The sequence below is a fragment of the Phyllobates terribilis genome, unplaced genomic scaffold (genome assembly GCF_046119375.1).
Source record: "Phyllobates terribilis strain yellow unplaced genomic scaffold, ASM4611937v1 Scaffold_3__8_contigs__length_932513732, whole genome shotgun sequence".
In the NCBI taxonomy this organism is placed as follows: domain Eukaryota; kingdom Metazoa; phylum Chordata; class Amphibia; order Anura; family Dendrobatidae; genus Phyllobates; species Phyllobates terribilis.
In genome coordinates this window covers 484,921,709-484,949,225 of record NW_027362763.1, presented here as the reverse complement: position 1 = coordinate 484,949,225, position 27,517 = coordinate 484,921,709, and the positions used below count along the sequence as shown (strand labels likewise).

General features: G+C 42.2%; 1 protein-coding gene across 2 annotated transcripts in view; it reads right to left on the bottom strand.

Annotated features, from left to right (window-relative positions):
• LOC141258196 (G-protein coupled receptor family C group 6 member A-like) overlaps positions 1-26,152 on the bottom strand; it is a 103,029-nt gene extending 76,877 nt beyond the window's left edge. The window contains exons 1-3 of one of the 2 annotated variants that reach the window (XM_073673193.1): positions 25,924-26,152; positions 10,461-10,758; positions 6,573-7,436 (exon numbers count right to left, since the gene is read on the bottom strand). In XM_073673193.1, the coding sequence (XP_073529294.1) occupies positions 6,573-7,436; positions 10,461-10,586 (990 nt within the window). In that variant the 5' untranslated portion in view covers positions 10,587-10,758; positions 25,924-26,152. Of the gene's footprint in view, positions 1-6,572; positions 7,437-10,460; positions 10,759-10,922; positions 11,146-25,923 lie in introns of those variants that run through there. The other variant, XM_073673192.1, reaches the window with a different exon arrangement.
• Positions 26,153-27,517: the final 1,365 nt, after the last annotated feature.

Here is a 27,517-nt window from a genome sequence, read left to right as displayed (position 1 = left end):
GCTATAAAAGGGTCCCCTAGACCCCTACCCCAAGCTTTTTAAGAGAATCATATATGGCGTGCCAGGAGACTCTATGGAATGCTTTCTCAGCATCCAACGAGAGTATCTAATTACAAATTTTTAACTGCATCTAGCCCAGGAAATACTTTGTGCCTAGTAGCAGTGTCTGCTAGTCAGTGGATTATCCCGGCTGTTAAGCAAGCTACACCACCTGTAGTTTAGACACTTAATTTTTTCAAAGGAAATGCTTCGGGACCATGGGATACTTAGTGAAGAGCATCAGGAGGCACCCCAAGGCATAGGGGCTGGGACTGGCAGTAGGATGCCTTGCAGTGGACAGCCGAGCTCGATCCTTATAAAAGCTTTTTAACTGCAGCAGCTTTAGTGGACGCTACTGGAGCTGGAATTACGCGGCTGCTGGCATGAGACTTGCCCTCCAATAGATCCTTGTAAATGGATTTAAAGTGTATTCATTCAAATTAGAGAGACAATTTAAATTAAAAAGCTTAGAGCTGCCTCCACCACAGGGGGGCTCGCTCGACCCACCAGCGGACAGGCACCAGTATTGGGAGAGGGGGGCTGGCCATCAGGGTTCACCGCGGCTCTGGCACAAACCCGGCGACACGGAGGTGGCACGGGCAGGAGCGGACTGGCCGTGTCGGCTTCTCACTTTTTGGATTTTAGAAGGGCATGACATGCCTATATCTGTGTCTCCCCCTCCTTTTACTCCTCCACCTCTTTTATTTTCGCATGACTATAAGTACTTGTCACTTTTCCATGTGTTAGTTATGTCTTCTGAGCAGTTTGTCAGCTTTTGGACACCTTTGAAGGTGTTTTCTATGTGTTTCTATGTGTTTTTGTTTGCCTGCCATTGGTTTTAACGGTGTTCGAAGGTGTTCGACGAACAGTTCGACGAACAGTTCGGCGAACACACGGGTGTTCGACGAACCGAACCGAACTCGAACACTACGGGGGTGGCTCAACACTAATCATAACCATTCCTAAACAACGGTGTGGCAAAATATATAATCGCTTTACAGCATAGGGGGTTATAATTGTGCATAACATCTCATCAACTGGCCTGTAAATTCCTAGTATATAGCCTTTCCACCAGATAGGGATTGTAATCTATACTGCAAGAAAATTTCCAAAGCTGATCCAGGGTTATTAAGCCAGTGTGCCCAAAGCTTTTCAATTTCAACAGAGTCCTCTTCTTCAGAAAAGCACATTTTTCTAGCTGTAGGCTTGTATTGACTTTGTGAATTAATGTATTAAGTCAGATTCTATCAGTTGTTACTTGCTAACAATGGTATATTAGTTTAGAGATTGCTGGCCAATGATTCTTCAGTACAGATAATTCCACTGTGGAATTGCATGTAAAATGCACATGATGGTGTTAATAAAGCTTTGCCAAAGCCAAATACCAGGGAGCATCGACAACAAAGCAACTTCATTTAAAGCATGACATACCAAAAAAAATTGCAGCATCAAAAACATGATAAAAGCATATGTAAAAAAGCACTCAAAAATGAATGAAAAAAAAACGCAAGTAACCTAACTTATATTATAGGTGATTAAATGTTGCAGAAATTCTGCAGCATCAAAAACTCACCAAAAGCTCATCATGGGAAGGCAGCTTTACAGTTTTCCTCATGAACCAGCTGTGCCCCCTTATATAGTCTTTATGACCTCCAGCATTTCTATCCCTCTAATGTGTCATATTCTGTTTATAGCACATTTCTTCGAAATCAGTGAGTACATTGTGTAACCCTTCACCCCTTTGTCTGTTTCACATATCTTTTTGTAAAGCTTGGAATGTAGGAGGTTACCCACTGTATTACTACCCACCCTCCATAGCTATCAGTAATTTGTTCTCATTTAGAACATGACTCATCATTCTTCAAACAAAATTATAAGGTGTGTCCTATACCCAGGCTCTCATATGTTGTTTCTGCTAGGTTGTCCTACCAATGTTTTGCATTGCCAACCTTCCATTCACTTATCATCTTTGTAAAGTCTCTAATTGTATGCTTAGCGTGCCCTTTACTGTGCCATTATAAAAGTGAAAAAGTCATTGCAAAAATACTGCCAACATACACGGTAACAATTAGTATAAGGTGAGAGAAGTCTTCACGGCACCACACTGTCCGTCACTGTTTACCTCCACAAATATTGGTCTCAGTCCATATATACAGAAAGATCTGAACGGTGGTGCAGAAAAGTCAAGTCCAAATACATGAGTAAAAAGAGATAATAAAGGCAGCACTCACCAGATCTTTATGATGCTAGTCCTTTATTGTGGACTGCAGTTGGCGTGCAGCGAGAGCCCCAAAGGGACGTGCGGGGGAGAAAGGGACATCCCTTCGGGGCTCACACCGCACGCCAGCCGCAGTGATGTACCACTTTCCACAATAAAGGACTAGCATCATAAAGATCTGGTGAGTGCTGCCTTTATTATCTCTTTTTACTCATACACAGAAACACATACGGTAATTGTAAGGAAAAGGAATCTATAGATATGGTATAAAAATATTGTGAGAACAATCCCAATATAGCATAACATATAGTATATAAGCTAAATTATTAGAGATGAGAGAATTTATTTGATGCCAACCAAATTTGCTGAATTCGACAAATTTACAAATTTGACCAATATGCTATTCACTTTGCACAAATAACCTGAAATTTCTGCCGCCATTTAACACATTACAGAAGAATGCAACAGCCAGATAAGGATCACTTGTTATGTCACAGCCAATCAGGAGAGATTATCACAGACTGAACAAAAGCAAAATCAGGCAATGCAGCTGCAATTTTGTGATGAATCTGGATAGTGAGATGACGTCACAGCTTAGCCATAAAGAAAGGGAGATAAAGCCATGAGACAAGAAATTGTACAGATAGTGTGTTTGATAGCACAACAGTAAACAAGATTAGTGTTCAATGAAAAGAGAATAGCATCATAATGTATTTTAGGGCAATTGGAGACTTTGATCCAAGAAAAGAATTTCATGGCAAAATTCATTGACACGAAAAATTTAAATTTCAAAATATTTGGCCAACTATATGAGCTATGAGTACAGACAGAAAAATGCACTTTATAAATATAATCACAATAGAGCAAAAGGCTAAAAATCAGTCAATAGAATATGGTATACTAATAAAGGCAACGTGTCCTCAGAATATCACCTGAATCAGGTGTTTATGTTAAATGTATTATTATTATTATTATAATCTAATGTATTAAAAAAACGATTTAGGATTATTCAGAAGTTTTCAAACTGGCCGCTAGGTCTAAGTCTTGATTCATACTTCCTATCCAAATCTTCCAAGAAATTGTGAAATTTGCAGTGCAACCAATAAATATAGATACACTATCAGTACTGTGACATGAATACAAGAAAGTGGAGCCTATTATGTTAATACACACATGAGGTATTGTAAAAACCACAATAGTGCAAAACATTACAATACATGGAGAGGTTATTGTAGCATCCTCACAATAAAGGAAATCATATAAATACAATCAGAAACCTCATCATAATATAATGCAGCCACACATTTGGACACACCTTCTCATTTAAAGATTTTTCTGTATTTTCTTGACTTTGAAAATTGTACATTCACACTGAAGGCATCAAAACTATGAATTAACACATGTGGAATTATATACTTAACAAAAAAGTGTGAAACAACTGAAAATATGTCTTATATTCTAGGTTCTTCAAAGTAGCCACCTTTTGCTTTGATGACTGCTTTGCACACTCTTGGCATTCTCTTGATGAGCTTCAAGAGGTAATCGCTGGAAATGGTCTTCCAACAATCTTGAAGGAGTTCCCAGAGATGCTTAGCACTTGTTGGCCCTTTTGCCTTCACTTTGCGGTCCAGCTCACCCCAAACCATCTCGATTGGGTTCAGGTCTGGTGACTGTGGAGGCCAGGTCTTCTGACGTAGCACTCCATCACTCTCCTTCTTGGTCAAATAGCCCTTACACAGCCTGGAGGTGTGATTGGGGTCATTGTCCTGTTGAAAGATAAATGATGGTCCAACTAAATGCAAACCGGATGGTATAGCATGCCACTGCAAGATGCTGTGGTAGCCATGCTGGTTCAGTATACCTTTAATTTTGAATAAATCCCCAACAGTGTCAGCAGCAAAGCACCCCCACACCATCACACCTCCTCCATGCTTCACGGTGGGAACCAGGCATGTAGAGTCCATCCGTTCACCTTTTCTGCGTCGCACAAAGACACGGAGGTTGGAACCCAAGATCTCAAATTTGGACTCATCAGACCAAAGCACAGATTTCCACTGGTCTAATGTCCATTCCTTGTGTTCTTTATCCCAAACAAGTCTCTTCTGCTTGTTGCCTGTCCTTAGCAGTGGTTTCCTAGCAGCTATTTTACCATGAAGGCCTGGTGCACAAAGTCTCCTCTTAAAAGTTGTTGTAGAGATGTGTCTGCTGCTAGAACTCTGTGTGGCATTGACCTGGTCTCTAATCTGAGCTGCTGTTAACCAGCGATTTCTGAGGCTGGTGACTCGGATAAACTTATCCTCAGAAGCAGAGGTGACTCTTGGTCTTCCTTTCCTGGGGCGGTCCTCATGTGAGCCAGTTTCTTTGTAGCGCTTGATGGTTTTTGCAACTGCACTTGGGGACACTTTCAAAGTTTTCCCAATTTGACTGACCTTCATTTCTTAAAGTAATGATGGCCACTCGTTTTTCTTTACTTAACTGCTATTTTCTTGCCATAATACAAATTCTAACAGTCTATTCAGTAGGACTATCAGCTGTGTATCCACCTGACTTCTGCACAACACAACTGATGGTCCCAACCCCATTTATAAGGCAAGAAATCCCACTTATTAAACCTGACAGGGCACACCTGTGAAGTGAAAACCATTTCCGGTGACTACCTCTTGAAGCTCATCAAGAGAATGCCAAGAGTGTGCAAAGCAGTCATGAAAGCAAAAGGTGGCTACTTTGAAGAACCTAGAATATATGACATATTTTTCAGTTGTTTCACACTTTTTTGTTAAGTATATAATTCCACATGTGTTAATTCATAGTTTTGATGCCTTCAGTGTGAATGTACAATTTTCAAAGTCATGAGAATACAGAAAAATCTTTAAATGAGAAGGTGTGTCCAAACTTTTGGTCTGTACTGTATTATTGTGACTTCTCAGCATTAAAACAAAGTAATCTACACAGAACACATACAACTGCATTCATAAATAGTTGAATGCTGTGAAGAAAGTAAAAGAAACAAAGGTCTGCAGTGCAGAGATCACTGGGGTAAATGTTGGTTTACAGAACACGTTGTTAGGACACATGACGGATTGGTGCTTTCACATTACGTTCTGTGTCCCCATCGGCGTACATCAGAGCCCACGTTCACTCTTTCAGCATCATTACTGTCTATGGCGCCATCAGCACATACGTCCAGCCCCCTTTTTGTGGGGGATTTTGGACGTATGCTTCGACGGGGACACAGAACGCAATGTGAAAGCACTATTAGAGAGATACTGTAATTACAGGTATAACTCTGTGAGAGGAGCTGTATGGTGCGGGCCCTGGTTCAGCTGCTGGTACCCCTGATTGTGCAAAGTATGCAAAGTGGAACAAAGATAGAAAACATGGGGCAATGTCATCAATGCTGAAGGAGACTGAAGAATCTAGATATGCAAAGTAATATTCACTCTTGATTTGGTGGGAAAGTGATTATCATCAAACTAATGCCTTTGTTAGGCCATATACAGAGGATGTCATCAATTCCATGCTGAAATGCACATTTTAAAGAGAATTAGTCACCAGATTTTTTCTACCCTCTCTGAGAACAGCATGATATAGGGGCAGAGACCCTGGTCCCAGCAATGAATCCCTTACTGGACTGCATGTTGTATTTTTTGATAAAATCTCTGTTTTATCTGCTGCAAATCTACCAGTTCTCTGAATGCTGAGCTCTGTATAACCCTGCCCACATCACTGATTGGCAGCTTTCTGCCTATGCACAGTATACACATAAAGCTGACAATCAGTGGTGAGGATGCGGTTGGGTTACATGGCAGCAGGTTTACTAGTACTATAGTGATAAGCTCCTGTTGATCAAACAGTGATTTTATTAAAAGTACAGCAAGCAGCCCAGTAAATGACACATTATTGGAATCAGGGTCTCTGCTCCTACATCAAGCTGCTCTCAGGTTAGGTTGCAAAAACCTTGTTAAAAGATTCCCTTTAATATAGAGTAAATTTTGCTTAACATATGTTTGTTCTACAAATAAATTAATGACACATCTAGTAAATATAATCCTGATAATTAGTTATTCCAATGAGCTTTGCATAATGTGAATTGCTAAGTATGCACATAGTCACCCAGCCAGCAGATGCACAAATTGTTGTTAGCCCAATGATGTAAGATTTTGAGGGTAATAGCTATCAAACTTTCGACTTCGGATCAACTTTATATAAAGATGAGACGAGTATTAACTATTATAAGCTACAGTACCATTATAAGTATTACCATTCAAGCAAATAACATGATTTTGACTTCCCACAACTGGAGAGCTTGACTTACCATTTTAGGAGTAAATGTGTTGTGCTTGTCGCATGTATCATGGTTGCACACAATATTTCGAATAGCTTGGGCTATGGCAGTAACTGCCAAAGATGTACTGTACGATGTACTCCGCTCTACAGTTTGTGCCAATAAGTCATCACTTTCCATGTATACATTCGTCACATTAGCATGGCAAGCCAGCGGAGACTTCAGCGTCATTGAGTGACCGCGAACACAGCTTGCAGAAGATGAATTCATACACTTCAAGTATTCTCTGTCTTCTTTTGTACAACCAAATCTTAATTCTTTATACTCTTGAAGAAACTCATTTGTTGCACCGTTTTCTGGAGCTTTAAGGTTCTTCAGATATTGTGAGAAACCTGGAACTGTGCCAGCTTTAAAGGCCAGACCGATAATAGTTCCAATTTTGTGGATATTTGGAATACTGGAAATGCCTTTTGAATTTACCCAAATGTCACTTGCTATCCAGGTTTTGGATATGTTCAGTGCAATTACTTTTTTGAATAATTGGCTCAGAACAGAAGTTCTTAAAAAGACAATCACAACATTTGTAGTGTTCTTGATTAGTTCATTCACTGTTTCATTCAATGTATGATTAAAATGAGTATGATCTATATTGTCTGGAATTCTTTTTGAAAAGGCGGTGCATATTCCTTTTTGTTTAAAAAGAAAGGATAAACTCAATGATGCAGAATTCCCATACTCATCATCTGTAGCAATAACTCCTACCCAGTTCCATCCATATTTTTTGATGAGAGTAACCATAGCTTCAGTCTGATACTTATCATTTGGAACAGTGCGCAAAAATGATGGAAACCTCAGTTGATCTAGAAGAGTAACAGCTGATGATGCAGGGCTTATCTATAAATAAGAATAAAAAATACATATTAGATCCCGTCAATTCACTAAATTGTGTTTTATTAAACATTGACAAAATATTTTAACCATTTTATATTTTACAATAAGCACTTAATAGCCCACATTTAATGCCTAAAAATCACAAAGTAATAAAACAAAACAAGCACTGTGGAAAAATCATATTAAATTCATTGTTCTCAACTGTATTTGAACAGTGTCAAAAACTGGGCCATTTTGCCATGAACATACTGTATTTTCCAGCCTTTACTGTACTATAAAAGATGGTATTCAGCATCGCAGGTGGCTTTGTTGCACCCAAGCAAACTAGATTGTGTGGAAAACCTCACATTGGAGAAAATGATTCAGGCATTAATCAGTAAGGATTTTCATTCATCTACGGTAGATGTCATTGATCCATCTGCAGTGGATCCCAGTGTCAATTCTACACTGCCAGACATTTCCAGTCCATCATATTCTATTATTTCCAATTGCTGATGTTGCCACTACCGGGGCCAATAAACATCCAAACATATCCTGCCTATCCATTGTGCTCTATATAGTTACTGTATTGATGTAGGAACCATACCCTCCACAATATATATAAGAAATTGATATTGTCCAAAAAGGGATATTTTGTTTGAAAGAAGGGGCAGCATGGGGGCTCAGTATGGAGAAGAACCAGCATGGGAGATTCAGTGTGTAGGGGTGTCAGTATGGAGAGGGACAACATGGAAGCTTCAGTATGGAGATGGGAAACATGGAGGGCTCAGTATAGAGAATGGCAGCAAGGAGGTGAAGGTGACAACGTGAAGAGAGGGCTCAGTATGAAGTGGGGCATTGTGTGGAGGACAGTATGAAGAAGAGCAGCATGAGGTGGGGACCATAGTTGGAGAGGGACAGCGTAAAAGTTTCAGTATGGAGATGGAAAACTTGGAGGGCTCAGTATAGAGAAGGGCAGCAAGGAGGTGGAGGTGACAGTGTGATGAGAGGGCTCAGTATGGAGTGGGGTAGTGTGAGGAGGATAGTGTGAAGAGGAGCAGCATGAAGTGGGGATCATAGTTCATAAATGAGGAACGTGTGGTGGATATAAGTTATAAAGAAGGATATTGTGGTGTTTTAGTTTATAAGGGGCGGTGTGACGGTCATAGTTCACAAGAGCAGACAGTGTGGAGCTGATTGAACTCCAGTGACCTCTCTTACTGCAGCTCAAAGATATATAGATAGATTGACTATTTGTGTCTTTATTTCACAAATTTTACTATGGGGTTAGTAATGGGGGCATCTTATAGAGATGACAGCGTGGGAAACTACTGATGTTCGGGTTCGTGCTCAGACGACTTTTACCGATTTTGAGTAAAAATGCTCAGGAATCCGAGCACGAATCCGAATGTGCAATGTTTGTGCTGAATTTGAGTTTGGCAAACGGTTTCCAAACATGTTCGCTCATCTCTACTTTTAATAGCTGATTGCTACACATGGTGCTACTGCACCAAGCTGGCAGACAGCCGGGAGCCACACATCATGTGCCCGTGAGCCACATGTGGCTATAGAGCTACAGGTTGAGGACCCCTGATCTAGAGATAAATGGGGAACATGCAAGAAAGATGTATCTGCAGTGACCAGTAGATAGAGCTAAAACCTTCCTGTAGTAACCAGTAAAGAAGGCAGGAACTTTCCTTTTGGTTTGAGTCAGGGAAGCTTTTGTAAGGTAAAAACCTGGGAGTCTGAACTGAAACGTAAATTGATGTGCATGCAAAATGTAAATGCATGTTCACAAAAGGCCACTAGACAGAGAAAAACAAAAGACAATCAAAATACCCAAATAACTGGAAGTAAATGGATAAATCGCAAGTGCATAAAAATAATGATAAATAGTAAAGGGTATTTACCTAACATAATTTTGATCAAAATAATGTAAAAATCATCCCGCCACGTCACGGCAACCCTTATGGGACAGTCCTAACTCTAATATTAAAACCTTACCATTTGTCAAGTGACATACATATGGATAAGGGCAGAGAGACTGAACCCCTAGTAGAAGCATGGACCTGAGAGGCAGAATGAACCTTTCAGCTCAGACAAAGGGTGGCCACACCCTTATATGCAATGAAGCACACTAAACTACAAAGAAAAAAACTGGGAGTCTGAACTGAAACGTAAATTGATGTGCATGCAAAATGTAAATGCATGTTCACATAAGGCCACTAGACAGAGAAAAACCAAAGACAAGCAAAATACCCAAATAACTGGAAGTAAATGGAAAGCTTTTGTAATGTGCACAGGTCAAAAGCGTGTGTCCTGGAGAACAGAGAGGGAGAAAGAGAGGATCAAGAGGAATTACAGCAACTGTTGGAGATATTTTTGCTTATTGCTATTGTAGCCTGTTGCCCCTATTCAGATCCCATCCAGCTTAAGAGACTTCAACCTTACATTTGTTATTTTCCTTATTGCCTGTTAACTGCAATTTTCCTGATCTCAGCTGAGTAAAGCATTGTTGAAATATAATTCAGCCTCAGTTTCATTGTCGCCTATCCACCCACATCTTACAAATAGGCAACTAGGCAACTGTATTTGATCCCTCAGTAAACTGGCAGTCCAGATTGCTTTAAATAGGATTTTAGCAGTTTTTTTAGAGCGGATCGTAGGTTTGTGAAAATGACATTAAAGCATTTCTATAGCCTTAAGTATCACAATTTACAACTCGGAAAAATGAAAGCAAAGTCTATTTGAATTATAAAAGTCACCGGAAACTGCAGACTCTAGAAAGAAAACTGTATGACATCAATTAATTTATAGAGATAAAGTGAGGCCAGCCCTTAAGCAAATCAGCCAAGTTAGAATGATAACTTACAAAGAGCTAAATCATCACTATGATAATTAAAGTATATAAATAATTGTTACTAATTTATTCATCAAACTCTGCCCCTAGACCAGATAGTTCATTTTTACACCATCATAATACTACAAGACCACTGTTCATTGAATCATAAAATCACTAATCAGATAAAACAAAAATTAAACATTTACCTGGGGTATAAGGTGCAGGCTCAGGATTCTAGAAATTATTATGGAAAGTTCAGAATAATTGTCTCCAACCACAGCCTTGATATAGGGTATTAATTCCGTGCGGTTACAGTCTGCAGAGGTATTCATAGCAATAGCGTTAGAAATAATTTTTAGTGCTGCTTGAGTGGCTTTTAGTCCATCTGAACACGTATCGTAAATTTCATATCCCAATGTAATTCCTGGCAGAAGGGTGGAGTTATTAATAGTTTAAATTGCATAGATCATAGAAAGGGCATGTATAACACTTGGTAGCTGTAACCTACATAATAAAATACAAATAAAAACAAAATAGAAACATTATTTTTCCCAATATATATAGCCTAATTTATTAATCTATCATTAAAGCGCACCTGTCAGCAGGATTGTGCTCAGTAAACTACAGGCAGTGTCAGGTGGGCGACATTACACGTATTAAAATGATACCTTGGTTGATGAAATCCGTCCTGTGGTTCTTGTGTAATCTTTACTTTCAGTTTGGATATAATGATATGCTCGTGCTTCGGGGCGGCCTGTGGAGGGTGCTCTATCTGGTGCTCTGCTTACATATTCATCTGTATGGTCTTATAACAGCTCACTGTGCCTTCACTGACCTGCCTCCTATATTAACTAGCCCTGCACTACTAGATGCATTATGTAAAATATGAGGCAGGTCAGTGAAGGCACAGTGAGCTGTCATAAGAGCATACAGATGAATATGTAAGCAGAGCATCAGATAGAGAGCCCCCCCACAGGCCACCCCGAAGCACGAGCATATCATTATCTCCAAAGTGAAAGTAAAGATTACACAAGAACCACAGGATGGATTTCATCAACCAAGGTATCATATTAATCAGTGTAATGTCACCTACCTGACAGTGTATGTAGTTAACTGAGCACAATCCTGCTGACAGGTGCGCTTTAAACATGTTGTAGCAGGGTGGGCGAATGCATCTTATGTTTCCACTAATACTAATGGAAACCAGTACCAACATTTTAACATCTGTATTTGTGCATTTATGCACCTTAAAATCTTGTGGTTTGATAAAGTTAAGCTCAGGGAGATCTGGTAGTTATAGGGATAATCTTTAATGACTATTATTACAAAGCTTGAAGGTTGCGTACACTTTGCACAAATGTTTTTTCTAATTGTTCATTTGCATCCTAATTGCAAAGTTAAGCTACTTTCAATAAAGCCTTCAATATTTTTTTTGGTGCAGCAGAGTGACAGTAAGTTCATTATCCAGCTGAATACTTTTACAAAAATGTGACAAATACATATTTTGGAGTGTGTCTGTGGGATTTTTGCCCATTCATCCATACAAGAATTTGTGAGGTAACACCTTTATTTTGGGCAAGATAGCCTGGTCTTTTTTAGGCAGTTTTATTATACAATGAATACTGTAAAAAATAAAACCCAAAAAATCACTGACCACATTTTTTTGCAGTTTCACTGCATTTGGGATTTTTCCCCTATTTTCAAAAACAATGTGTGGTAAAATAAATGGTGCAATTCAAAACTACAGCATCATTAAAGTTGGCCTGTCACTTGCTCCAAATAATTGAGTTAAAGGAAACCTGTCATGTCAAAAAACACTATTAATTTGCAGATATGGGTTTAATATGCAGGTTAATAGCATTCTAAAGCTGTGTGGCTAAAACAGTATAAGCCCGGCTACAGAAAGGAAATTAACTTTATTGCTCCCCGCAGCCACTGGCTTTCAATCATTGAGGTGCAGCTTCAATCACTGCTCAGGGCACTAATGCTCTGCTGAGTCAGCTGTCAGTCAGTGTCAGGATATGCTTACAGCCGTCTCTCACTTTGTACTGGGCAGTGACTAAAATCGCGCCACTTTGACTGAAAGATGGAGGCTACCAGGTAGAATAAAGTTCCTACTGGCAGCCAGGCTTTTTGTGCAGGGCTGCACAGCTTTAAAACGCTATTAATTTGCAGATTAATCTCATATCTGCAAGTTAATACCATTTGGGGACATGACAGGTTCACTTTAAATACCTTGTAAAAATCCCTAATCTGCCTCAATTCTGCCAGTATTTTCCATTTTTGCACCACTGTGCTGCTCCTTTGCAGAGATATTCATATTTGTTTTTTTTTCTGAAGGGCACTATGTGAAATCTCTCCAAAAGCAATAAATGTGAATATCTCTGCAATGGATCTACGTAGCACAACACAGAAAATGACAGGTCCTCTTTAAGGGTTCTTCCAAACATCTTATCTTATCACCTGTACAAAGTATAGGTCAGAGGTGGGCAATTAATTTTCCCGAGGGGCCACATGAGAGACCGTGACTGTTGTGTAGAGCCGAACCAATAGGCTGAAATTAATTCTGCTCAATATTAATATTAACATGTTAATTATAATTATTTTAGATTAATTGTATCACTTCATATTGAGCAGAATTAAGTATGCTGATATCGCCATATATACCATTTGAGCCTGCACACAACCCCTTCTGTATATCGTATGAGCTCCCACACAGCCCCTTATATACAGCATGAGCCCCTCATAGCCCCCTTATATACAGCATGAGCCCCACATAGCCTCCCTATATACAAAATGAGCCACACATAGCCTCTCTACACACAGCATGAGCCCCACATAGCCTCCCTATATACAGCATGTGCCCAACAAAGCCTCCCTATATACAGCATGAGCCCCACATAGCCTCCCTATATACAGCATGAGCCCCACAAAGCCTCCCTATATACAGCATGAACCCCACATAGCCTCTCTATATACTGCATAAGCCTCACAAAGCCTCTCTATATACTGCATGATCCCCACATAGCCTCCCTATATACAGCATGAGCCCCACATAGCCTCCCTATATACAGAATGAGCCCCACAAAGCCTCCCTATATACAGCATGAACCCCACATAGCCTCTCTATATACTGCATGAGCCTCACATAGGCTCTATATATACTGTATGAGCCCCACATAGCCTCCCATATACAGCATGAGCCCCACATAGGCTCCCCATGTCCAGCATGAGACCCCCATAGCCTCCCCATGTCCAGCATGAGAGTCCCAAAGCCTTCTCATGTGCAGCCAAACATCAAATACACATAAAAAAAACCACGTACTCACCTTGTTACAGTTTCCTCAGCACTCTGCTCCTGTCTCCAGTGCACTGCCTCTCCGCAGTGCACAGCTGATGCAATGTCAGCTGTTTCACATTCTGATTGGTGGAAGAAGTGGTCGGCTCCTCCACCAATGCATTCACCACTATCTGCATCCCGAGGATGCAGACAGCGGTGACAGCAGGCAGGCGGGTGAGGGCACAGTGCATGTGCCACTATTTTCAGCCCCTTGGCTATATCGGTCCGCAGGCTGGACTGAAACAGCCAGAGGGCCGGATGTGGCCAGTAGGCTGCACTCTGCCCAGGTCTGGTAGGTGATAATTTTCAATCAATGGGGGTCTAACTGCTAGGGCATTTAAGAGTCTATTCTCAAGATCATGAGGATCCAGGAATGGGACTGCCACCAATCTGCAACCTATCACCTCTCCTGTGGAGAGGTGATAATTTTAATTGATTGGCATAACCCTTTAAAGGCTAAGTCCCGAATCAGAAAACATGACTGTGTTCATTTAGTGACCAGAGGTTGTGATTTTTTATCAACGTAGCTTTCTGTAATGGATTTAAGCTGCAATAGTACACATAATCTGTGGACGGGTGCGACCTTTACAGTCCCTTAAAAGGAGTGTTCTTATTTGGAATATTCATGGCCTACCAACGTTGTGTAACATAAATGTCTACTAGATATTGTCCTACTAGTGAAGAATAGAGCACTATTGTACATTGTATGTATTAATTTATACATGGGCTATGAAAGTTGCTGAGCATGAAATGAGATCTATATCATAAATAGTTAATTTCTGATGCCTGTGTAATGCTGTTATGAGCCAAACTTATGTACTAAATTTGTTAACCACTTGTAAGGACCTACTTTTATGATTTTATTGTATAGCTTTTTCTTTAAATCCACTAGATGGTGCTCTAATAACATGGGGTTGTCATTTCTTAGCTAGAAAAGGTTGTTCAATATTTTTCTTTCTTTCCCCATTGAACAGAGATATGGGAGAGAAAAAAGGCTTTTTAATGATCGTATACTTATTATAGGACTAATATAATTTATGTCTAAATAATATTAGTATTAAAAATTCAACAGAGATATAATTTAAAATGTGTCTACCAGGGTTATTATATATTTTTTTTAATTAACCCTTTTATCAGTTATACATTAGAGTGGATCTGTCATAATAAAATACATATGTTATTAAATATATCTCTAAGACCCAATGAGGCTGAGACTTGAAACTTTTTTTTAGCAGCACTGGAGTGGCACTTCAACTCTTCTGACCTTAGTCTTATACTTACCAGCTGCCATCTTCATCTATTATCGGTGCCGTTCCAGTCCCGTGCTGCCATCTTCTGACCACAGCTTCTCACTGACTGGAAGTCAAAAGGAACAGTCACAAGCTCTTAATGCAAGTCTATGAGAGCCTGACTGAGACTTTTATAGACTTCCATTAAAAAGTGACCTCCAGCTCGCTTCAGCAAACACTGGAGTGATCTGGCAGGTCACAAACTGGATACAATGGGGCTGGGGACATATACATCATCATGAGATGCTGGGGTCATATACATAGCAGGAAACTGAAGCATATACATTTACAGGAGGGGTTGGGAACATATACATCACAGAAGGGGCTGGGACACCTACATCACAGGAGGGGCTGGAGCACCTACATCACAGGAGAGGTGGAGGTAAATACATCACAAGAGGGGCGGGCATATATACAGTACATCACAGGAGACTCTGCAGGCATATATGACTCGCCCCCTGGGCCGTGGTGCACCCGGAACCGGGCTGTTGTGCGATGCTGGGGATAGTAGTGGCAACCCGATCCCGTGGCTCAGGGTGGTCAGACCAAATTGTGGCAGTCTATTTATCAGTGTTTTGAATGTCCGACTACGCCACCTGTGGATTGCGGTCAGAGGTAACGGCCGCTGCGAGGCAGACCGCTGAGGCTGGTGTTGGTGTGCAGCACAGGGGTAGGACAACTCCACACGGGAAGAGTGTAGCCTCAGGGCAGTGTAGGTGAATGCTGGGGGTGATAGTGCAGGCCGCAATAGTAAGAGTTCAGAGTCTGCTTCAAACAGTCCAGTGTCTTTATTGCAGATGTTATTACTGACCCAACAGGAGTACCGGTTAGGAATGGGCCTGGGTATCTGAGAGCATTCGGGCGAGCCCCACTGGTCAGGGTGAGTGTGTAGGCCTACCGTTCTCTCTATGCTCTTGCTGACTATCCCCATTTTCGTGGTGTAATAGCCCACATCCCTGAGCTGGCCGTGTACTTTGCCTGTATGGCTTGCGGCTCGGGCCTTGAGTACCTTTTGCTTCTCCTTGCTGTACTGGTCCCTCTGTGTGGCGGAGCCTCCAGGCTTCTTAGGCCAAGGGACCTGAAATCCCTCGCGGGTTGGTTCTCTGCTGCTGGGCTTGCAACCCTGACAGCCTCGGACCCCAATGTCCGGTGGTGATTCTCTCAGCCAGGACCGGCTCTCGTCGCCTCTGTCCCTGGCTCGCAGTCTCTCCTCTGCCTCATGGACTCCTCAGCTGCTGCTGACCTGTCCCTCTTCTCTGAGAACCCTTCTGGACACTTCAGAAGTGGGTTCTGGTCTCTCTAACCCTGCCCCAGTTCCAGCTTTTATAGGGGCAGCCTGCTCCCCCTTCTGGCCTGGGACAGGAGGTGCTGCATGCTAATGGTCCCTGACCAGGGAACCTCCCTCCTGCTCTCAGACACAGCCTTTAATATTTGTGGCATCCAGGCCTGGGGTGACACATATAGATCACAGGAGGGGCTGGGGGAATATACATCACAGGAGGGGCTGGGGGCACATACATCACAGCAGGGGCTGGGGGCACATACATCACAGCAGGGGCTGGGAGCATGTACATCACAAGAGGGGCTAGGGCATATATATATCACAGGTAGGGCTGCAGCACCTACATCATAGGAGAGGTGGATGTATATACATCACAGGAGAGGCGGGCATATATACATCACAGGAGACTCTGGAGGCATATAGATCACAGGGTGGGCTGGGAACATATACATCACAGGAGGTGCTGGGGAAAATACATCACATGAGAAGTTGGACACAGGAATTCGGGCACCTACATCACAGGAGAGGCTGGGGCACCTATATCACAGAAGAGGTGGATGTATATACATTACAGGAGGGGCAAGCATATATATATCACAGGAGACTTTGGAGGCATATAGATCACTGGAGGGGCTGGTGGCATATACATCACAGGAGGGGCTGGGGGCATATGCATCACAGTAGGGACTGGGAACATATACTGTACATCACAGGAGTAGCTCGGTCAAATACATCACATGAGACATTGGGAACATATACATCACAGGAGGGGCTGGGGCACATATGACGCGCCTTCTGGGCCGTGGGATTACTCGGCAGCCAGGCCTATGGATGCTGGTGGGGGTTATCACGGTGGCTGGCCCGGTCCGTGACCCAGGGCGGTCAATAAAAAGGTTTTTTTCTATTTATAGGGGATTTATAAAGTTCGTGATGCCACCTGTGGAATGCGGCTAAAGGGAGCCGCCGCTGCGGAGCGGTCCTCTGAAGCTGATGTTTCTGCAGCAGGGATGGTGTGGCTCTCCACAGGAAGAGCTAGCTCCAGGGCAGTGTAGATATTGTTGGCTGTGCTGGGCATTGTAGTGCAGGGGGAAAGATGGACGGAGGCAGTGCGGTGCAGTCATCCGAGTCTTTACTCACAGTTCTCATGTACAGTCCACTGATACACTGCGCGGGTTCCAGACTCCCACGTCGCTCTGCGTTCACCAGACCGGAGGTTCAGCTCTTCCTCAGGTAGTTTAGGAGCACCTGACTGAACCCCGTTTTCTTATGTTCCTCTCTAGACCGACTTCACGCTGGGTCTTCTCCTCCTGCCCTGCACTTCCCCACTCACAGTCCCGCTCGGGTGCTCTGAAGTCCCTCCTGTCAAACTGGAGTTCCCGGACCTGCTTGACCCTCACGGTGACTAGAATGAAGCTTTGACAGCTGAACTATAAAAGCCAGAAGCCTCTGGTTTTTCCAGCCGAGACCTGAAGTAACACGGCTGGTCCAGGGGCCGGTCCCCTTCTTGCGGCCTGATCCCTCTGTCTTCTGACAGATTCGGGACGTACGGGTGCCATCGTGTGTGATGCTCACAGCCCTCCCTGGGAAATGGGGTACTCGGAGCCGGGTCAGATGTTGGGGAGGCAGTCGTGTCCTGGACCCGTTCCGTGCCCAGGGCCGTCACATTAAAAGTAATGGGCTTATCCGGGTTGAGTGGTATTTATCGACTACGCCACCTGTGGTGTCTGGTGATGCGCCACCAGCGCTGCTAGCAGTCCTCTGAGGCTGGATGTTATGACAACTTGAGATGTTATAACTCCCCACAGGCGGAGCTGGGCCTCAAGGCAGAGGTACGGATGGAGGAGGTAGTAGTAGTGAGGAAGTTCTGGTGCTGTGCGGTGTGATAATAAGAGTCCGGAGGCCTTAGGGATAGTCTTCCACATCTTTACTCACGGTTTTGGTAAGCAGCGGCAAGGCTTCTCCCTGCTCCTCACGGCGTTCTGCGGCCACCAGAGACGAGGGCTCAGCGCACCCAGGATATTCAGACACTACGATCAGGACCCTCTGAGTGTTCCTAAACTGTCCCTTTCGACCTCTCCTGTCCGTGTACGTGCAAAGGCTGAGTCTCCCTTTGGACTATGCACAGATATAGGGTAAGGCGGCAATTCCGTTCCGCCCGTCACCCGACGGGATCCACTGTAGCCTACCTGGGCTTCTCTGACAGAGACGTGAAGTGGCAAAGTCAGATATCGAGGGCCGGTACCCCTCTTGCAGCACGAGTCCCTCTGGCCAGGCCAGAATGGAGAGTACAGGTGGCGTACGCCGCTCCGTCCGTGCTCCCTGGGATCCTTTTGCTTGTGGAGCTGTGACTATAGCTCCCGACCTTCTTAAGCAAGGGAACTTGACCGGGGTAGAGACACTGTTAACTCAAACCCGCTCCTCGTGTCAAGGTCAGATTACGAGGACCGTGCATCTTCAGCACACTGCAGGCTCCTACACAAGGCCGCTGCCAGCTGTGAAGATCACACTCCATGAATAGGAACTAAGAATCAAGAATGGAACCAAGAATCTTGTGCTCAAGATGGCTGGCTATTATATAGCAAATTATGTGTGTAACTAAAACTGAGCTCTATCCGTCACCCACTACATGGTTCCCCCTACTTTTGGGTCCCCTCACTTGTGATCCTGCTGAGGCAGCACTATGGTGCATACTTGCCTCCCATAGGTCAGGAGTGTGTAATGTTGAATGTAGATTCAGGGTCCTGACCAGTGCACCTTCCTTACCTGGGTGAGGAGACACTACACCTGCTGACAGGCTGCAGTATCTTCCCTTGTGGCGACCGAACCCTCAGGGGCACCACACCTGCACTCGCCGTACCCCCTGGGATCCCTTCAATAGAACGGAGCCTTACTCCTCTGCTCCCCTCCTGGGCCTCTAGCACTAGGCCCCACTCGTGGGGCAGAGCTCCTAAGGAGACTCTGCTCCCAGACTGTTTTCACTCTCTCCTCTCACTGACTGACTTGCCACCCTAAGATGGCTTCCCTTTATATACCTCTTTCTATGGTGCTCCCCTAAACTGCTTCCTCCACCCACACCCACTACTGGTTCCCCCTACCTTTGGGTTACCCCCACTCCAGCCAGGAACAGGGCTCAGTAGGAAAACACATTGCATCTTGCCCTTCCTGCCGGCCTGGAGCAGTGTAGTGTTGAATATGGGTGTTGGGGTTCCGGGCAGCACTCCCTCCTTACCTGAGAGAAGGAGACACCACACCTCTGGGTGAGGTGCAGTACCTCTGTGGCGACTGAACTCTCAGGGGCGCCACACATACATCATGAGATTGCGGGGACATATACATCACAGGAGACTCTGGAGCATATACGTCACAGTAGGGCTGGGGCTTATACATCACAGGAGGTGCTGGGCTATAAATATCACTCTAGTGGCTGAGTATATACATCACAGGAGGGGTGGAGGTAAATACATAACAGGAGACTCTGGAGGCATACTAATCACAGGAGGGGCTGGGGGCATATACATCACAGGAGGGGCTGGGTGCACATACATCACAGAAGGGACTGGGGTCATATACATCATAGGAGGGGCTTGGGGCATATACAAAACATGAGGGGCTGGGGCATATGCATCACAGGAGGGGGTAGGGTATATACATCACAGGAGGGGTTGGGGCACCTACACCACAGGAGGGGCTGGGACACCTACATCACAGGAGAGGTGGAGGTATATACATCACAGGAGGGGCGGGCATATATATATCACCGGAGACTCTGGAGGCATATAGATCAGAAGAGGGGCTGGTGGCATATACATCACAGAAGGGGCTGGGGGCACATACATCACAGTAGGGGCAGGGAACATATATATCACAGGAGGGGTTCAGGCAAATACATCACATGAGATGTTAGGGACATTTACATCACTGGAGGGGCTGGGGCACATACAGTACAGACCAAAAGTTTGGACACACCTTCTCATTTAAAGATTTTTCTGTATTTTCATGACTATGAAAATTGTACATTCACACTGAAGGCATCAAAACTATGAATTAACACATGTGGAATTATATACTTAACAAAAAAGTGTGAAACAACTGAAAATATGTCTTAAATTCTAGGTTCTTCAAAGTAGCCACCTTTTGCTTTGATGACTGCTTTGCACACTCTTGGCATTCTCTTGATGAGCTTCAAGATGTAGTCACCGGAAATGGTTTTCACTTCACAGGTGTGCCCTGTCAGGTTTAATAAGTGGGATTTCTTGCCTTATAAATTGGGTTGGGACCATCAGTTGTGTTGTGCAGAAGTCAGGTGGATACACAGCTGATAGTCCTACTGAATAGACTGGACTATCAGATATACTATGTAACAGTATATGTCCAAAAATTACAACCATGAGAAGTGAGAGAAGTAAAAAAAGAAATCTTAATTTTTCCTTTTTGATTGAGAAGGAAGAAAAATTAAAAAATGGCCTTTACAGCAAGGGGCCAGAGCATTATGAGTGTATATCTATTGTGGTAGATCTGCTAACTTGGTTGTACATAGAGGTGCAAAGGAACACTGTCTCTTTAAACCTTCTGCTGAGTTTATTAAGAGCACTGCACAAACTACAGCAATGTTTAGCAAAAACAAACAAGGCCTTCTTGGCCTAACAGGAAAAACAAAACATAACCATAACGTATGGCACAGTCCTTGTTGCTACGGGTAAGGCCTGCTGCAGGAACAAACAATCCCAGGTTTGCCTTTCCTTCATATGCCAAAACAGCTCAGTGCTTTCACCTCCAGGCCCTCCTCACACCAAATGCTCTGAAAGTCTGTGAATTTTATCCTCTGACTTCCTCCCTCACTACAGGTGTTCAATCATCCTAGCACTAAACATGGCTGATTAACCCACTCGTGTGCTGTAACCTTTTTCCTATGTATAATTACTGCATCTATTAATCTCAGTGCTACATGTCTCTCCTCCAGTACTTTGCCAGTGACTTTGTCACACTATGCATGCATATCCTAGTACACCTCTCCTGCAAAATGAGTCTTGAGTAACAGGAGAAAATGGACCCCAAGATGTGTTGTTCAACTTCTCCTGAGTATGTTGATACCCTATATGTGGGGGAAAACCACTGTTTGAGTGCATGGCAGGACTCGAAAGTGAAGGAGCACAGTTTGACTGTTTGAACGCAAAATTGGTTGGAATCAAGAGCCATGTTGCGTTTGGAGAGCCCCTGATGTGCCTAAACAGTGGAAACCCCCCACAAGTGACACCATTTTGGAAACTACACCACTGTGGAACCCACAGTTTGATATCCATTTTCTTATGAGTGCAGCAATACCGCCCATGTAGTCAAAAAGTTCTGTTTGGACAAACGGCAGGGCTTGGAGCGAATGGAGCAATATTTGAATTTTACAACACAAATTTGGCTGAAAGAGACAACGGGCACCATGTCCCATTTGCGGGGCCCCTAAGTTGCCTAAACAGCAGAAACTCCCCACAACTGAACCCATTTTAGAAACCACACCCCTCAAGGAATTTATCCAGATGTATAATGAGGATTTTGAATCCAATGGTACTACAATAATATTCAATATGTTAGGTCATCATATTGAATACGTCGTTATTAGTGTTGAGGACAAGTGCTCGCTGCTCAAGGTTGCATCAGGTGAACAGGTATGCACTGATTTTCACGGGTGCTTGAGTGACATGCTTGCATTTCTGCCCTCCATGTTTCATGGCTCTTAGATAGCCAAAAAAACATGTAGGGATTGCCCGAGTATGATAAGCAATCCTTGCATGATTTTTTTCAGGTGTCTAACAGCAAAATGCGAAAAATGTGGGGAAGAGACTCAAGTATCTCACTCGAGCACCTGTGATACTCTATGCATACCCGAGTACTTGATCCAACTTGAGTAGCACGCACTTCCACTCAACACTAGTTACCATATCGTCATCATTTTTTTTAACTTTTGAAAAAAAACAATCCTAACCCCAACTCAAAGCCCAACCCTAATTCCAACACCAAGAATAACCCTAACACAACCCTAACCCTAACACAAACCTAACCCTAACACAATCCTAACTCTTAAAGCAATCCTAACCCCAACGCCAACCCTAACCCCAACCCTAACACAACCCTTCTCTAACACAACCCTAACACACCCCTAACACAAGAAGAGAGAGAAATGATTGCAAAAGTGGCACACTTTTTTTTTTTACTTGATCGCCATTATTCATTGAACCTCTGAGATTTTCCATTGATGGGGGTCCCTATACCGTTATTTCTCATCACTGTTAAAAAGTGGCGCTGAGGAACAAGCACCCTTATCTGCCACCACTAAAAGGCGTATTGGCGGTCGTTAAGGGATTAAAACGGCTGGCATAGCACGTGTACTGGCATCCATGTACATAAAGGAGCCCTATTGGGAGCGTCCAGGAATAGAAACGTGGAGTGTCTTGGCCAATTTTATGAACTCTGATACAAATGAATAGAGAGAGTTGCAAATATGAGGTTACTATAGCTGAGCAATTATATTTGAGAGGGACTGAATCCTAGTTGAATTTTACAAAGATCCACATTCACCAAAATGCAGATTTTTTTTATAATTTGCTATACTGTTACATCGGGACTTTTTGCTCACTTGCACAGCACCCTCCTGGGCCTCATCAGACGAAAGTCCAGGACTAGCGTTAGAGGCCTGGGGAATTCAGCGCAAGTACCGGCGATCAGCAGGTGGCGGTGAGCTGCAGAAGGGTCGGAGAGGTGAGCAAGGGGGTGAGTATAAGGATTTTTCTTTTTCTCTTACATCTTATGTTTATTATGCTCTAAGGTCTGGAAAGACCCCAAAGCATAAATAAGAGACATTAAATTTGCAGAGAATAACTTCTTTGCAAATCAAATTTCCCAGGAAAATAAATGCAAACAGGCGAACACGATTTTGTAAAAGCAATCCAGTTCGACAGTATAAAATCTTCAGCTTTATTTGTATTTGATTAAAACATCTTCAGATGCATCATTAATCCATAGATAAGAACATCAACGTGTTTCTGGTGCACACAGCTCCCTTACTCATGATGTCACCAGAAGTGTGCTGATTTTCTTATCTATGGAACAATGATGCATGTGAAGATATTTTAATCAAATACAAATAAAGCTGAAGATTTTATACTGTTGAGTTGGATTCCTCCTATTACATTCTGATTATTATCATTGGTGGCAGCAACATTCACGTGTTCAAGTGTTATTTTCTGTTAAATTGTGCATTAGGTATTTTGGAAAAGTTGATCTACCCCAGAAACTTCACTTTTGTGGCTGTAACAATGATATTATGATACTTGCATAGTCCAATAGAAAACCCAATTTATTCACGTTTCATTGTTCATGTGAACTGCACATTACTGACTGTTTCTTTAGTCTGATAAGATTTGTTTTCTCTTTTAATAGTAACCAAAGTGTGCAAGGTGTGCAGTACTTCAGGACTCCGAGCTTTCCATTGTTCAAAGCTATAGAAACACATAAGTTCATCATCGTTTAGTTTAGTTTTCCCACAACTGTCTCACTATTGATTCAACTCACATATGGCTCAAAGAGGTTGGAAGCATCCAGCAGATGCCGTTTGTTATATCTGTGGAGGATTTATTAAAATGAGAGGAAAAAAGTTCTCAATTTCATCATCAGTTAAGATGTACAAGGAATACTTTGGGATACCTGTTGGAGACCAGGACAAATCCTGGGTTCCACATTTCACTTGCGAGATGTGTAAGAAAACTCTGGAAGGATGTTACAGAGGGGAAAAGAGGGCTATGAAGTTTGGTGTTCCAAGAATATAGCGAGAATCCACTGATCATTCCATGAACTGCTACTTCTGCATGGTGGACCCTTCTACACGACATGCTGGCAAGAATGCACCTGCAGTCATTTATCCAAACATATCATCCATGGCTCCTGTGCAACATGGCCTTGCACTTCCTGTTCCTACTCCTCCACAGAGAGATGAAAGTAGTAGCTCAGAGATTGTGGCAGATTTTGAAGATCAGACTTACAGTGATGCAGACAAAACCAATGAAAGATAACAGTACCATCTCAACCAAAATTGCCTTAATGATTTGATCAGTGACCTTGGTCTTACAAAGTCTAATCCTGAGCTCTTAACATCCAGACTCAAGTACTAGAACTTGTTAGATGAAACTGTGCAAGTGTCGGAACAGAGGAAGCAACATCACACTTTTTCCATCTTTTTTATCCGTGAAGATGAACTCTAGTGCTTCTACATTGACAGTTCATCAAAGAGTCTTAAAGCAGTATTACTCCATATTGGTAACAAGTATCCTTCTATTCCCTTTGCCCATTCAGTAAAGCTTAGAGAAGACTATTAAAATGTGAAGAGATTTCTAAATGCATTGGAATATGAGGAATATGGTTGGGAAGTAATTGGAGATTTCAAAATGGTTGCACTCTTGATGGGTCTTCAAGGAGGGTATACTAAGTTTCTATGCTTTCTTTGTCTTTGGGATAGCAAGGACATTAAAGCACACTATCATTGACAATAGTGGCCTGAATATACAGATTTTTTTGTGGGGAATAACATAACATTAAATAGGAGCCACCTGTAGATTCTCAAAAGGTACGAATACCACCTTTGCATCAAACTTAGGCCTCATGAAACAAATTGTCTCAACTTTGTACAAGGAATCATTCAAGTATCTACAAGATCTTTTCCTAAAGCTTTCAGAAGCAAAAGTTAAAGCTGGCGTTTTCGTTGGCCCTCAAATCAAGAAAGTTATAGTGTCGAGAGCTTCCCAAACCCCTCAAAAAAGGAGAAAGAAGCATAGATCAGTTTTTTTAAAGTAAACACGGGCTTCCTTAGAAATCATAACGCTGAAAACTATGTTGTATTGGTTGAGACTCTGGTGGAAAGCTATAGCAAAATGGGCACCTAGATGTCGCTAAAAGTACTAAAGTACTTATTCTTGATGCCCATCTTGATTGATTCCAACAGAACATGGGTGCCTATTCAGAGGAGCAAGGAGAACGCTTTCATCAAGATATCCTACATTTTGAACATTGTTACCAGGGAAACTACAATGAAAACATGATGGCGAACAACATTTGGGGTTTAATGCATGAAAGTGATCTCATATACTTTCGTAAATCTTGCAAAAGTAAACAGTTCTAGGTTCCTTTTCATTAATTTGTAGCATTTTGATTAAAATACACTATTGGTTTGAAACATATTGTATTTTTTTTATTATGAACTTAAACCCAAACATTATTAATTTTCCTTAAAGAAAGTATTCCAAATTCAACTTTTCGCTGTCCAGATAGCAAAATCAAAGTTTTTGCAGGCTAATACATTTTTTCCATTTTTTAGGATATAGCCAATTAAGAAATGACATTTATTCCCTGGGAACAGAAATCATGTTACATAGTGTAATCAGTTAAGGTAAAAAAGATAAACTCAGGATCAGCACTAACTACAGTACTGTCGTTTTCTAGGCTTCAAGCTGACAACCACAGTTTCCTTATAAGAAGCCTTCAGTTGTAAAAGCATTAAACATAAGCAGCATTAACATGAAACAATTTTTCAGCCTATGAACGTAAAAAATATTTTCATTTTAAAACAAGGATAAATCTTTCAAAATTTTGAAAGGAAAGTTGAAACACAAAGTTTATCAGAAAATTACAGAGCTATACACTAGAAAACAAGCAGGAGTGACATTGATGGAACAGTCAGAAATAGTCAACCACAAAATTATAATGAAGTAAAAACTTACTCGGAGCATCTAAAGTCTTCTGCATATTTACGTGTTAATGGGTTGGGAACTGTTTTATGAATTGTAAAGGTGCCTCCTATGATATAGTCACCAGGGAGTCGTGCTACAGCATGTTCATAGTTATCACACCCAAAAAGTAGTATCCATAAGTTTCCAGAAAAAATTGCAAAAAACAGCATGTTGAAAGCAAACATGGTTATCCCAAGTCTCATCTTATACATTCATGCTTATTTATTAACTTTCAGGAAGTGTATCAAGACTTATTTTATATGTGTTCAATTAATTACTACGTTTCTAGGAATGTTCACCGTCTTGATTCCAGGTGAATTCCCGGAGAGACAATAGATGTGCTATATAACTTCTTAAACATAAGCACTAAGCTGTGAGAACCAGTCTGGCGCAGTTTGTTTTGTAGTAACTTTTGAAGGTTTCCCTTTACTTGGAACAATGATCCAGTATGGTGCCCGCATTCCAATTTTTTTTTTAATACATTTTATTAGAAATGGCAAAGTTATAATAAACTAAGAAAATGGGTTCCCATTTCAATTTGTTTTATACATAGCAGGAGTACATTTTGGATTGACAATAACACAAGAATAATGCCGCTATATCTGAGATATAAGTAGTACTGCAATGCTGTAAACATTTAATATTACTGTTCTGTGCACATAATGCTAAACCATCCACATAAATAGTGCCACTTTGCCACATGCATAGGACTGTTCATACTGCATAAAAAGTTCCACTAAACTATACATATATAAAGTACCACTATACCATGCACGTGAATAGCATAATTATACTATACACATAAATATTACGGCTATAAGGTAAACATAAATAGCACCACTTCACAGACTAAATATTGATAAGTCTTAACATGAGGGTGTCTATTTATAGTGGGCAGTACTAGGATAAAATCATCACAGCTAAGCCATGATTTAGCAGCCACTAATGGCAGATTGATGAGATATTTTGGGGGGGAGACCCAGCGATGATGATCATCGTTGTTGTCACTACCTGGTGCCTGTGAAGAGCGGTCACTTTACTGCTATTCACAGATGCCAGAGACGGAATCGAGGAACGTGGACTATATCGGCCTTGCGTGGCAACATTTTGGGTAATAAATTGGTGAACGAGGACTGTCTATTGTCTTTATTTCTGTCTTTTTATGTCTTTCAGATATCCTTTTTTTGACTACTTCAGATTTGTTGGATTACTTCGGACCTGCATGGGATTTTTTTTTTTTTCAATAAATTGGTGAACAAGGGATAGCGTGGGGGTGGCTTTATTCAAATAAAGTGTTTTTTTCTGTGTGTGTGTTTTTATTTTCTATTACCGGGTTAGTAATGGGGGGGGGTGTGATAGACACCTCCCATTACTAACCTCAGGGGTTGATGGCAGTTGTGATTTTCGATAATTCACAGCTGTCATCAACGCCAACTACCATTACCCCAATTGTCACCGCACCAGGGCAATCAGGAAGAGCCGGGCAAAGCACCAGAATTGATGCATCTAATAAGATGTGCCAATTCTGAGGTGGCTGTGGGCTTGTATTTTTAGGATGGGATGGGCCCAATAACCAGGGACCTTC